This window comes from Salmo salar, chromosome 16, assembly GCF_965601325.2.
Source record: "Salmo salar chromosome 16, fSalSal1, whole genome shotgun sequence".
NCBI classification, from domain to species: Eukaryota; Metazoa; Chordata; class Actinopteri; order Salmoniformes; family Salmonidae; genus Salmo; species Salmo salar.
Genome location: NC_138306.1, coordinates 40944115 through 40958711, shown reverse-complemented (window position 1 = coordinate 40958711; position 14597 = coordinate 40944115). Strand labels below are relative to the sequence as shown.

The 14597-nt window shown below is 42.6% G+C and overlaps 1 protein-coding gene across 2 annotated transcripts in view; it reads right to left on the bottom strand.

The window, feature by feature from the left end:
• LOC106573580 (tight junction protein ZO-3) overlaps nucleotides 1-14284 on the bottom strand; it is a 37558-nt gene extending 23274 nt beyond the window's left edge. The window contains exon 1 of one of the 2 annotated variants that reach the window (XM_014148737.3): nucleotides 14102-14284. Coding sequence is in view for 1 of the 2 variants with exons in the window: in XM_014148736.3 (XP_014004211.1) it covers nucleotides 10714-10764 (51 nt within the window). In the remaining variant the exon portion in view is untranslated. Of the gene's footprint in view, nucleotides 1-10713; nucleotides 10839-14101 lie in introns of those variants that run through there. The other variant, XM_014148736.3, reaches the window with a different exon arrangement.
• Between the last annotated feature and the right edge of the window lie 313 nt (nucleotides 14285-14597).

The following is a 14597-nucleotide window of genomic DNA, read 5'->3' as shown; positions in this document are numbered from 1 at the left end:
ACCACCTTTCATCTGCTTTGAAAGATTGAGTGGACTGACTGCCAAGATGCAAATAGCATTTATGTTATCTTTCTAACGGCATCTAGTCAGAGACACTATTCCTGAAAACAGTCCATCACTAATATCCATTTCAGACAGAAGATGTGGTATATTACCAGTAAAGAATAAGGCAATGTTTATACGACCCCCCTTCAAACAGACCCTTATTAACCACTTGCTTGCAGGTATACCTCAGCGATGTCATCTATAAAATAGCCTCCAACACTCTACTCAACAAACTGGATGCAGTCTATCACAGTGCCATCCGTTTTGTCACCAAAGCCCCATATAGTCACCCACCACTGCGACCTGTATGCTCTTGTTGGTTGGCCCTCGCTTCATACTCGTCGCCAAACCCACTGGCTCCAGGTCATCTACAAGTCTCTGCTAGGTAAAGCCCCGCCTTATCTCAGCTCACTTGTCACCATAGCAGCACCCACCCATAGCACCCGCGCCAGCAGATATATCTCATCGGTCACCCCAAAAGCCAATTCCTCCTTTGGCCGCCTTTCCTTCCAGTTCTCTGCTGCCAATGAAAGGAACAAACTGCAAAAATCACTGAAGCTGGAGACCCATATCTCCCTCACTAGCTTTAAGCACCAGCTGTCAGAGCAGCTCACAGATCACTGCACCTGTACATAGCCCATCTGTAAACAGCCCATCCAACTACCTCATCCCCATACTGTATTTATTTATTTATTTATTTATCTTGCTCCTTTGCACCCCAGTATTTCTACTTGCACATTCATTTTCTGCACATCTACCATTCCAGTGTCTAATTGCTATATTGTAATTACTTCGCCACCATGGGCTATTTATTGCCTTACCTCTCTTATCTTACCTCATTTGCACTCACTGTATATAGACAGTTTGTTTTGTTTTCTTTTTTTTCTACTGTATGTTTGTTTATTCCATGTGTAACTCTGTTGTATGTGTCGAACTGCTTTGCTTTATCTTGGCCAGGTCACAGTTGTAAATAAGAACTTGTTTTCAACTAGCCTACCTGGTTAAATAAAGGTGAAATATATATATATACATTTTTAAATGCCCCTTATATACATATCAATGGGTAACTGGCAAATTGGGAGGTGTGGGGGCAGGAGGCTGTTGTTCAACCATGGGGGCTGTGTTTAACAATGGAAGTGTTAATGAATTTACCTATAAAAAAGCCAGAGATACCATTGAAACAGACCCAATACCTGTATTTTGGGTCAAATGGGCCTTGAATCATTTTATGGGCAAACTGGTGTTATTTGTTCAGGAATAATGACAGGGACCTAATCGGGTTAACCATTTAGGTCACAAACAGGCAAACTCATGTGGGCTACAACATGGGTATCAAATAGGCCCTGAATCAATTTTAAAATAGGTTGTAAGTGGGCTTTTTTTAATACCCCTTTTTCTCCCCAATTTCGTGGTATCCAAATTGGTAGTTACAGTCCTGTCCCATCGCTGCAACTCCCGTACAGACTCGGGAGAGGTGAAGGTCGAGAGCCGTGCGTCCTCCGAAACAACCCAGCCAACCAATGTGTCGGAGGAAACACGTACACCTGGCGACCGTGTCAGCGTGCATTGCGCCCGGCCCGCCACAGGAGTCGCTCGTGCACGATGGGACAGGAAAATCCCTGCCGGCCAAACCCTCTCCTAACCCGGACGTCACCGGGCCAATTGTACAGCGCCCCATGGGTCTCCCGGGCGCGGCCGGCTGCGACAGAGCCTGGACTCGAACCCAGAATCTCTAGTGGCACACTACGCCACTCGGGAGGCCCCTGGTGTGAATATTGTCAGGGACCGTCTATGGCTTCCCCAAAAACTATAAAACGTATATTTTGTTTCTCTGTGTTTCATAATATATACTGCTCAAAAAAATAAAGGGAACACTTAAACAACACAATGTAACTCCAAGTCAATCACACTTCTGTGAAATCAAACTGTCCACTTAGGAAGCAACACTGATTGACAATACATTTCACATGCTGTTGTGCAAATGGAATAGACAACAGGTGGAAATTATAGGCAATTAGCAAGACACCCCCAATAAAGGAGTGGTTCTGCAGGTGGTGACCACAGACCACTTCTCAGTTCCTATGCTTCCTGGCTGATGTTTTGGTCACTTTTGAATGCTGGCAGTGCTTTCACACTAGTGGTAGCATGAGACGGAGTCTACAACCCACACAAGTGGCTCAGGTAGTGCAGCTCATCCAGGATGGCATATCAATGCGAGCTGTGGCAAGAAGGTTTGCTGTGTCTGTCAGCGTAGTGTCCAGAGCATGGAGGCGCTACCAGGAGACAGGCCAGTACATCAGGAGACGTGGAGGAGGCCGTAGGAGGGCAACAACCCAGGAGCAGGACCGCTACCTCCGCCTTTGTGCAAGGAGGAGCAGGAGGAGCACTGCCAGAGCCCTGCAAAATGACCTCCAGCAGGCCACAAATGTGCATGTGTCTGCTCAAACGGTCAGAAACAGACTCCATGAGGGTGGTATGATGGCCCGACGTCCACAGGTGGGGGTTGTGCTTACAGCCCAACACCGTGCAGGACGTTTGGCAAATTCGCCACTGGCGCCCTGTGCTCTTCACAGATGAAAGCAGGTTCACACTGAGCACGTGACAGACATGACAGTCTGGAGACGCCGTGGAGAACGTTCTGCTGCCTGCAACATCCTCCAGCATGACCGGTTTGGCGGTGGGTCAGTCATGGTGTGGGGTGGCATTTCTTTGGGGGGCCGCACAGCCCTCCATGTGCTTGCCAGAGGTAGCCTGACTGCCATTAGGTACTGAGATGAGATCCTCAGACCCCTTGTGAGACCATATGCTGGTGCGGTTGGCCCTGGGTTCCTCCTAATGCAAGACAATGCTAGACCTCATGTGGCTGGAGTGTGTCAGCAGTTCCTGCAAGAGGAAGGCATTGATGCTATGGACTGGCCCGCCCGTTCCCCAGACCTGAATCCAATTGAGCACATCTGGGACATCATGTCTCGCTCCATCCACCAACGCCACGTTGCACCACAGACTGCCCAGGAGTTGGCGGATGCTTTAGTCCAGGTCTGGGAGGAGATCCCTCAGGAGACCATCCGCCACCTCATCAGGAGCATGCCCAGGCGTTGTAGGGAGGTCATACAGGCACGTGGAGGCCACACACACTACTGAGCCTCATTTTGACTTGTTTTAAGGACATTACATCAAAGTTGGATCAGCCTGTAGTGTGGTTTTCCACTTTAATTTTGAGTGTGACTCCAAATCCAGACCTCCATGGGTTGATAAATTGGATTTCCATTGATTATTTTTGTGTGATTTTGTTGTCAGCACATTCAACTATGTAAAGAAAAAAGTATTTAATAAGATTATTTCATTCATTCAGATCTAGGATGTGTTATTTTAGTGTTCCCTTTATTTTTTGAGCAGTGTATATAAATAAAAGAAGGTTACTGTATGTCAATTACAGTCCTCAAATGGTTAAGTGACCATTTGGCTACATCTACATTTGCAGCCCAATTCTGATATTTTGCAAGCTTATCTGATTGGTCAAAAGACCAATTAGTGGGAAAAAAGCATCACAATTGGGCTGCCTGTGTAAACACGTTCATAGAGACCCATTTTGTAGCCCACATGGGTTTGTCCATGTCTGTCCCAAAAGGTTAACCCAACTAGGGTTCAGATAAGAGGCCTTGGACTATGTTGCACTAGATCAGTAGCCTAAATAGTGAATGACGTTTTATTTTCACAGTTACCCATGAACAGGCCCAGATCAAGCTTAAAAAGGCAGAGGAGACTTCTGATCTGCAGATGGACTCAGACATGGATGAAGAAGAGCCAGGACCTGTCAGTGGTAACATGGCAACAGCAACACTACCCGAGGGGGCTGATTACACTATGAATACTGTCCAGGATGTGGAGGCGATGGACCAAAAGTTACGACACAGCTTTCCTGAATGGAGTGGTAGGTACTCTGAAAGGGATGTTTTACAACAAAAAAAAAACGTTCTTGTAGTACTTTGTTCATTAGTCCACTGTTAATATAATACCAAAAATGGTCCATGCTAATAGTCAAGTTTAAGATCGAGCACTTTCAGAGCAAATTAGCAAAATGGTTATTGCATATAATTTGCATCATTACATTTTTTGCTCTGTACTGCAGTGTTTCGCAATTCTTGTCCTGGGGACCGAGAGAAGTGCACATGATTCAACTAAGCGACACATTATCAAGCCTGAATTAAATAAGGTATGCGAGTACTATGGCAAAAACAAACACGTGCACCCCTTTGGGACCAAGATTGGGGAACACTGAGGACTTTCAGTACAGAAATCTTGAGAACTTTACTGCTGACATGCACATTTTTGGGACTGTATACAGTGTGAGGAAACCAATGTGTACATTTGTAATTAGATTGACCTATACCTGTATACACAATTCCTGCATTGTATTTGATCTGAGCATATACTATAATTAAACAATTTTATAATGAACTGCTTTTGTCATCTCTTAAGAAAGCTTTGCTTGGGGAACATCTGGGGCCTGCATGGACACTGAGAACAAAACCAGCTTGGTCCCAGGTGGACAGCCCAATTGAAATCTACATTTTACAGCCTACTTACTGCCTATATAGGTCACTACACACACACACACACACACACACACACACACACCCACACACACACACACACTTAGGTAAAAACCTGGGACCCATGCAGGTAAGTACGATAACCCACATGGTCCCCAGGTTTTAGCCCAGGTGGGTTAAAGAAGGGTTAACACTTGGGCCCAATGTTGTATAACCACAAGGGGCCCACAAAGTTCTCCTCAGTTTCCATGTTATGCAGTTGCCATGTTGGGCTTCACAACTTATGAAGCCCAACATAAACCCACATAAAGCCCAACATGGCAACCACATGTGGGGCCAATGTGGATACTGAGGAGAACTTTGTGTGCCCATTGTGGTTCTCCAACATGGGGGGCCCAAGTGTTAACCCTTTAACCCACCTGGGGCTCACGTGGGGAATAACACATCTGCCCACTGAGGTCCTTCAATAAGCCCAACATGAACCCACAGAGCCAAACATGGATACGGAGGACAAAACTTTGTGGGTCCCTGTTGGGTTTCCCCTAATGGGGCCCATGGAACAGCCCTTCATTAACTTATATGGGCACCATATGGAAATGTTGGCTAGGTAACCAGCATATCGACGTAAACTTGGAGTCACGCGATAAGTTGTGTGGTCCTCCCACTACAACTCGGGAAAGGATGCAGTTTATTAGTCTACAGATGAAATAAGTTCTGATGAACTTCACAGGGTGGTGAAAGTGCACGGTGACGAGCTCAATGCTCCTTTCCAAAAAATAGAGGGTCTTATTATGGTGACATGATGATTGATGCTTGGCTGCAGTTTGACAAATTAAAATAATCTCTCTTTTCTCCATAATAATCTCAATATGCAGGCTATACACGCACTGTATTTGCGAGCTGTTGGCTAAAGCACACATGCCAATACCAGAGTGGGAACATTTGCTATATAAACACATTTTTTGACAAAAACATTTGCGATGGAAACCCATTTCATTTGTATTTTTTCGGTACATGGGAATTTAACCTCATTTTTATGTACACTACGTCATCACACAGATTTATCTGCAACAAGTCAATTGGATTGAACATCTGATGAGAAAATGCACGTTTGTTTTATTTCTGTTCACATTAAACTGTCGCCAATTGGATGGAAACCTAGCTACTGTCAAATGCAGGAATCATGACTAGGTCTTTTGGTGGGTTTTATTAGTACCCTATCCCTTTCAGATTTCAAAAAGAAGCAGGCATAGTACATTTGTGTATGAAAAGGATATGACTACATCGTCAAAGGGTAGTGAACAAGTGGAGATTTCTAAGCACATAAAAAAAAGCATTCTTGAGCATGTACATTTTTCTTAGGATTCTGCCAATCAACAATCTTGGCTTGTGAAACTTGTCAGAAATAACATGAGTAGGTTAAATGCAGTCAAGAAATCTACACACAAAAAAATTGCCTAAGTCAATAAAACAATTGAGTAGTAGTTACTCAAAACATCTTCAACTGCTTGTAGAACTCAATCATAAGTGGTACTTTACTCAGATGTTCTTATCACTTAATGTTTGAGTACTTTAAACAAACTAGGTTATTCAGTAAATATAACTACTGTATTTGTGTTGTGCTAATCCAAAGTTGAGTTTTTACAAGTTCACTATTTAATAAGTCAATCTAACATTTATTAAATATGTTTCTTACTTGATTATATTATGTTTTACACCTTCACTTAAATATAGTAGTCAGACATTTTGATGACAAAAAAAATAAAAAATAGTGTTTATGTGTTGTAGTGTTGCAAGTTATGAATACTTAATGCTTCTACGTAGCTCTTTTTGAATGATTGCGGGGAATTCACAATTTTGAATTTTTGATACTTTTACACAACGTTGTATGCATGTTTGAAGAAAGAAAAGCATATTTCTAAAATATGCTTAAGCAGTTTGTGCTATAAGGTGTAACTGATCATAATGAACAAATTTCAATTTTAAAATTGACGTTCAATAATGAGACATGCCATTCCCACCATCAACAAGGTTATAAGCACCACTTAACGAGGCTAATGCAGCATTATGTAATGAATACATTATGCACTTTCGTGTCAAAGGTCATAAAACAGTTAAGTATTTAGACCCTTTACACAGTACTTTGTTGAAGCACCTTTGGCAGTGATTACAGCCTAGATTCTCCTTGGGAATGACAATACAAGCTTGGCACACCTGTATTTGGGGAGTTTCTCCCATTCTTCTCTGCAGATCCTCCATCCTCCAGCTCTGTCAGGTTGGATGGGGAGCATCGCTGCACAGCTATTTTCAGGTCTCTCTAGAGATGTTCGATCAGGTTCAAGTCCAGGCTCTGGCTGGGTCACTCAAGGACATTGATACTTGTCCAAAACCACTCCTGCGTTGTCTTGGCTGTGTGGTCAGGGATGTTGTCCTGTTGGAAGGTGAATCTTAGACCCAGTCTGATGTCCTGAGTGCTCTGGAGCAGGTTTTCATCAAGGATCTCTGTACTTTGCTCCGTTAAATCTTTTTCCTCGATCCTGACTAGTCGCTCAGTCCCTGCAGCTGAAAAACATTCCCACAGCACAATGCCACCACCACCACCACCACCAAGCCTCACCGTAGGGATGGTGCCAGGTTTCCTCCAGACATAACGCTTGGCATTCAGGCCAAAGAGTTCAATCTTGGTTTCATCAAAACAGAGAATTTTGTTTCTCATGGTCAGAGTCCTTTAGCGGCCTTTTGGAAAACAACAAGCGGGCTGTCATGTGCCTTTTACTGAGGAGTGGCTTCCGTCTGACCACTCTACCATAAAGGCCTGATTGGTGGAGTGCTGCAGAGATGGTTGTCCTCCTGTAAGGTTTTCCCATCTCCACAGAGGAACTCATGAGCTCTATCAGAGTGTTACCATCAGGTTCTTGGTCACCTCCCTGACCAAGGCCCTTCTCCCCAAATTGCTCAGTTTGGCCAGCTCTAGGTAGAGTCTTGGGGGCTCCAAACTTCTTCCATTTAAGAATGATGGAGGCTACTGTGTTCTTGGGGACCTTTAATGCTGTAGACATTTTTTTTGGTACATTTCCCCAGATCTGTGCCTCGACACAATTCCTTCAACCTCTTGGCTTGGTTTTTGCTCAACTGTGGGACCTTATATAGACAAGTGTGTGTGCCTTTCCAAATCATATCCAATCAATTGAATTTACCACAGGTGGACTCCAATCAAGTTGTAGAAACATCAAGGATGACCAATGGAAACAGGATGCACCTTAGGTCAATTGAGTCTTACAGCAAACAGTCTGAATACTTATGTAAATAAGGTATGTTCATTTTTAATACATTTGCAAAAAAAGTAAATCGGTTTTCGCTTTGCCATTATGGGGTATTGTGTGTAGATTGATAAGGAAAAACATTTTATCCATTTTAGAATGAGGCTCTACAGTATTTATCCATACTCCAACAGCAGCACAACCCCCCCAGCAACACAATGATCATAATGATACTGATCATAAACTTTTCAGGGAAGTTAGTAACCAATATACACAGGCATGTAGGAAAGCTAAGGCTAGCTTTTTCAAGCAGAAATGTGCATCCTGTAGCACAAACTCAAAAGTTCTGGGACACTAAAGTCCATGGAGAATAAGAGCACCTCCTCCCAGCTGCCCACTGCACCGAGGCTAGGAAACACTCACCACCGATAAATCCACTATAATTGAGAATTTCAATAAGCATCTCTCTACGGCTGGCCACGCCCTCCACAGCAACTCGCCCAAGCCTTCCCCATTTCTCCTTCACCCAAATCCAGATTGCTGATGTTCTGAAAGAGCTGTAAAATCTGGACCCCTGCAAATCAGCTGGGCTAGACAATCTGGACCCTCTCTTTCTAAAATTATCTGCCCGAAATTGTTGCAACCCCTATCACTAGCCTGTTCAACCTCTTTCGTATCGTCTGAGATTCCCAAAGATTAGAAAGCTGCCGCGGTCATCCCCCTCTTCAAAAAGGGGGAGACACTCTAGACCCAAACTGCTACAGACCTATCTCTATCCTACCCTGCCTTTCTAAAGGTCTTAGAAAGCCAAGTTAACAAACAGATTACCAACCATTTCGAATCCCACTGTACCTTCTCCGCAATGAAATCTGGTTTCAGAGCTGGTCATGGGTGCACCTCAGCCACACTCAAAGTCCTGACTTAGAATAATGTGGACAACTACAAATACCTAGGTGTCTGGTTAGACTGTAAACTCTCCTTCCAGACTCACATTAAGCATCTCCAATCCAAAATTAAATCTAGAATCGGCTTCCTATTTCGCAACAAAGCATCCTTCACTCATGCTGCCAAACATACCCTCGTAAAACTGACCATCCTACCGATCCTCAACTTCGGCAATGTCATTTACAAAATAGCCTCCAACACTCTACTCAACCAATTGGATGCAGTCTATCACAGTGCCATCCGTTTTGTCACCAAAGCCCCATATACTACCCACCACTGCAACCTGTACGCTCTCGTTGGCTGGCCCTCGCTTCATACTCGTCGCCAAACCCACTGGCTCCAGGTCATCTACAAGTCTCTGCTAGGTAAAGCCACGCCTTATCTCAGCTGACAGGTCAGCAAAGCAAAACCCGCCCGTAGCACGCGCTCCAGCAAGTATTTCTCACTAGTCAACCCCAAAGCCAATTCCTCCTTTAGCCGCCTTTCCTTCCAGTTCTCTGCTGCCAATGACTGTAACGAACTGCAATTTTTTTTTATTTTTATAAATAAATAAAAAAAGAAATCTCTGAAGCTGGAGACTCATATCTCCCTCACTAGCTTTAAGCACCAGCTGTCAGAGCAGCTCACAGATCACTGCACCTGTACATAGCCCATCCAACTACCTCATCCCCATACTGTATTATTAATCTTGCTCCTTTGCACCCCAGTATCTCTACTTGTGCAGTGTATGCATGTACACACGCACTGTACAAATAATATGACTATCTACCATTCCAGTGTTTAATTGCTATATTGTAATAACTTCGCCACTATGGCCTATTTATTGCCTTGCCTCCCTTATCCTACCTCATTTGCACATACTGTATATAGACTTTTTCTGCTGTATTATTGACTATGTTTGTTTATTCAACGTGTAACTCTGTGTTGTTGTTTGTGTCGAACTGCTTTGCTTTATCTTGGCCAGGTCGCAGTTGCAAATGAGAACTTGTTCTCAACTAGCCAACCTGGTTAAATAAAAAATAAAATAATAACAACCTTAAACCACACTTTCTCAATGTAGCAACAAAATCCTTAGGTACTTTTCTGCCTTTCATAAAATACCATTAAAGAGGTGTCCTTTGTACTCACCACTTCTCTGAATCTCACTTCCATTCCCCTCTGGGAGATCAGCTTAGCAACACCTGTGGACTCCTCTCCTCTACACTAAAACAACTTGCCCTCTCTTCCATATCATAATCCATGTTGGGGGATAGAAATTCAAGATCCAGACAGTGCTTCAAATCCAATCATTTTTTCTCCCCCCTCACCAAAATGACCCTGAGTCGGCAGTCTGGTTGAAAGGGGAGCCAGGTTATCAATAGCTAATGAGTACTGACCACTGAAAACCACCCTGCAGAAACAAACCCCCTCTGCCTCTCCCACTCATACAGCACTTTATATTGCCAAGGATATAAGGCAGAACCACATTTGCCACAGTAAAACCCCATGTAGCCCCACATTTAAAACACCTTAAGAGGTTTAGATGGAAAATATGGAGACAGATACTCCAGAATGTGAGTCACTGTAATCCAGTCATTAGATGAATAATGTGAGAGCAGAGACATCATATCACCAAGGGGAGTTACAGCCAGTAAACTCACATGGTTTGATCATAACTCTACATGTTAGCCTTTAAGCACTTCCCAACCCGACACTGATGGTGACATTCAGTAGGAAAGTAAATCATTCAAACCAACACAAAACAGATACTGATTCAATTTCTACACAACAATAAAATCAGTCAAACATTATAAGGTAAGTCACTCATCCGCTCTTATTGCAATTTCACTGCAAACTTGATTTTACTTACTCAACCAACATTGAGCTCAAAGAGAAGCTACAAAAAAGGGATAGACTGAGTGAAGTCTTACCGGTGGTGTCACAGAATAAGTGACGAGTTTCAGCGCCCGTGTCAGATTCATTACAAAACAGCAACGTCCTGTTTGGTTCCAACAACAACCTGCTGACAGAATATGGCTGAGTCACCTCTGGTCTGGCTGACACACTGGAGCTGTTCTCAGCACCTGTGAACTTTACACCTTATCTCAGCAAGCCACCGCCACTGATACCCTGTCCCCACATAGTCCAGGTGACAGGGAACAGTGTGATGCTATAGAGAAACTCCCCAAATGACACCTAGCCCCTTCCTGTTTACAAAAGGCATTTCATAATCATATATCCAATGTTGCTGAGATTGGGAATATCCTTCCTTTCAGTGTACATGCCTTACTTACTGGAGAGCAGTTAGGTACTACTTTCCCATGGAAGCCCAGATTACAGGGCTGGCTTAGTCATGCCTGGCACTATGGTTACCAGAAGGAATGGAGTACACTGGGCTGTTAACTGACAGGGTATTTTTTATTCCACCAAAGGCCCTGGCAAAGGTCTCTCTATATAGGCCACTGTCACTGTGTTTTTTGATTGGAGAGGAATGAGGGTTTAGATTGTATCTCTTCATAAAAAACATTTATGCATGGCTTAGAGCACAGCCGTTATCTGGCTGGATTTTTCTCCTTTGCTTCTACCTGGTCTACCTTCCTTCTAATCTTCCGTTTGCTTGGAGAGGGAGGGGTAAAATAGAGTAATGGAAAGGCCAATCAGAGGCCAATTGCATGACCAAGGTGGCCTCTAGGCTACATTCCAGTCTGAGTATTGTGACAATTGGGTGTGGTAAAACAGAAGTAAGAACAGAACAGCCTCACTGTTTTTACTCCGCTTACTGGAACTCCTGGCCTTTGGACAGTCAAAACACACCCTTTTGAATCACAAATCTTTTCTTCACTTTTTTATTTTTATTTTGATTGCCTTAAGTATATGTTTATTTTTTTTTTATTGCTTAGGCCTCTACACCAGACTTGGGCACAAATCCTGAATTATTAATAGACCAGAGGGAAATAGAGGTAAAGTTTAAAAAAACAACACTTGAGTACATGTCATAGAGAGGGCTGTAACAAAAGCAAACACTTCTTAAGAACAGGTGTGCCCCTACGGCAGGTAAACAATCACGCACTCAGAGAGACTGCTCAGTAGGCCCCAAAAACTAGCACACGGGAAAATATGTCATGTTCCTAACTGGAACAAATATTGTGCTTCTCAAAAATGCACACAATAGACCTACATATTGTAACTACTGTTACTTGACTACTGGGAAGTTTACTATGCTTTCAGTGCATGTGAGTGTTGCTGAGCTATGACTAAACGTTTTACTATATTAGACCTAGTTCCACCACAATGTATAGCGAGAATTCTTCACAGAACGCTAATGAAGCATGCTTGAAATCTTAATCTACTGTATTTTGGAATGTAAAAGAAAACACTGATTGGTCGCTGCCTATGTGGTCCACAAAGACTCACTGTTATTTCCGTGTAAAATACTAACAAAACTACATCTGTGCGGTTTGGTCAAGAGTTGAGAAACACAGCAACACAAAACTAACAAGATCATTTTCATTAGGGAAGAAAAAACATTCTGTATATAATGTAAATGGTGGTTTGCAGAGCCAGAACCCACAGTGTAATTACAGTGGGCCAACTTTCTCAGTTGAACTGCTCTGAAGAGGGATTACTTAGGCCTACCACTTACAATAGTGCAGACTATGTACCTTGTGCAACCATTTTACAACACGTTTTAAAACTACAAGAGGCATATAATCTCAGTGAATGTGATTAGTTACCATGGGCCTTCAACCTTCATTGAACTGCAGCTGACGATTACAGACAACTTTTTGGATTGTTTATATACACACACACACACACACACACACACACACACACACACACACACACACACACACACACACACACACACACACACACACACACACACACACACAAAGCAGGTAATTGAATCTCTACCAATACAATTGTTGACTCAATATTATGCTCATTGCTGTTAATGCATGTGGATCCTGTGTCATTTGTGTCAGTTACAGTGTGGAAAACCATTTCAACAAACTACAATCACTAAACATCTTTCTCGGAATTCACGCTGATCTGATGACCATGACTGGATAGTTTGAATGAGACTTTTCCTTGAGCGAGTCAGTTAAAAAAAGCAACCTTGGATTTAAATGAAACTATTGGATTAGAGATTTAATTTATCAAGCAAGCATCAAGTAGACAAGGGAAGGGAAGATGCAGCCATTTGGTAATGCAGTGGCGAAACTCCTTAACCTGCATGTATGGCAGAACAAGGCCCACCCTCAGTACTCGGTAATATTTTGTATTGAATTTGCCAACCATAACACTTTGTATTCTGGACATTTTTTGCAGTATTACTTTAGTGCCTTATTGCAAACTTGATGCTTGTTTTGGAATATTTGTATTCTGTACAGGCTTCCTTCTTTTTACTCTGTCAATTAGGTTAATGTTGTTGATCCATCCTATCACAGCCATTAAAAACTCTGTAACTGTTTTAAAGTCACCATTAGCCTCACATGAAATCCCTGAGCAGTTTCCTTCCTCTCTGACAACTGAGTTAGGAAGGACACCTGTATCTTTGTAGTGACTGGGTGTTTTGATACACCAGCCAAAGTGTAATTAATAACATCATCATGCTCAAAAGGGATATTCAATGTTAGATTTGTTAATTTTTTACCCATCTACCAATAGGTGCCCTTCTTTGCGAGGCATTGGAAAACCTCCCTGGTCTTTGTGGTTGAATCTGTTTGAAATTCACTGATCGACTGAGGGACCTTAGCAATAATGTAACGTGTGGGGTACAGAGATGAGGTAGTCATTCAAAAATCATGTTAAACACTTATGGTACAGTGTGTCCATGCAACTTGTCACTTAAGCACATTTTTACTCCTTAATGTATTTAGGCTTGCCATAAAAATAGGGGCTTGTCATAAAAGACATTCCAGTTTTTCGTTTTTAATTAATCTCATAAAATATAATTTCACTTCGACATTATGGGGTATTGTGAGTAGGCCAATGACAAAAGTATCACTTCAATCCATTTTAAATTCAGGCTGTAACAAATTGTGGGAAATGTCAAGGAGTGTGAATACTTTCTTTAGGCACTCACTGTATGACATGACAGAAAATGAAAACAGTAAAACCAGACCTGTAAACCAAGTAGGCTTCGCGACCTCTGTGAGATTGTTTTCATGAACATTGCAGTGTCAATGTGCCAACACAGGTGTCACAACATTCGAGCAAATTATTTCAACTGACGCCTCGAGAAAACAATTTGTAGATCCCCAACATCTGCTTGAGAAATAGTGTTCGAAAAGTGGTAGTTATTTCCAATCCTACCTGTAAAACGTCTCAGACAAGTCCCAGCAACTCGCGTAAAGGCGTCCAACTCACAATAATAATTTGTCTCCAAACACTTGAAGCTATCAGCCGATTTGAATGAACTAAATAAAATCCTTGAAAAACCAACCTGAAGAACACAGAGAAGGGATGTCCCTATTTGGCGGTACAGCGTTCAGGTGAGTTTCATAACGTCATCACGCTTGTTCGTCACATACAGGAAGTAGGACACCCGTCCTTTTTTTCAATTTCATTCTTCCCTGCCTTGTTCTCAATACACTGTCCAGAGACACTCCTTGGTATTCCTCAATCTATGGATTGTCAACGTATCGAACCTATATCCAACCATTATTATAAAGGCCAAATAGTACAAGGAGTATAATTGTACTATCAAATATCAGATGTATTAATAAAAAACAATCAAGAATGTACATAGATGGGCTCCTAAGTGGCACAACGGTGTAAGGCGCTGCATCTCAGTGCAAGAGGTGTCATA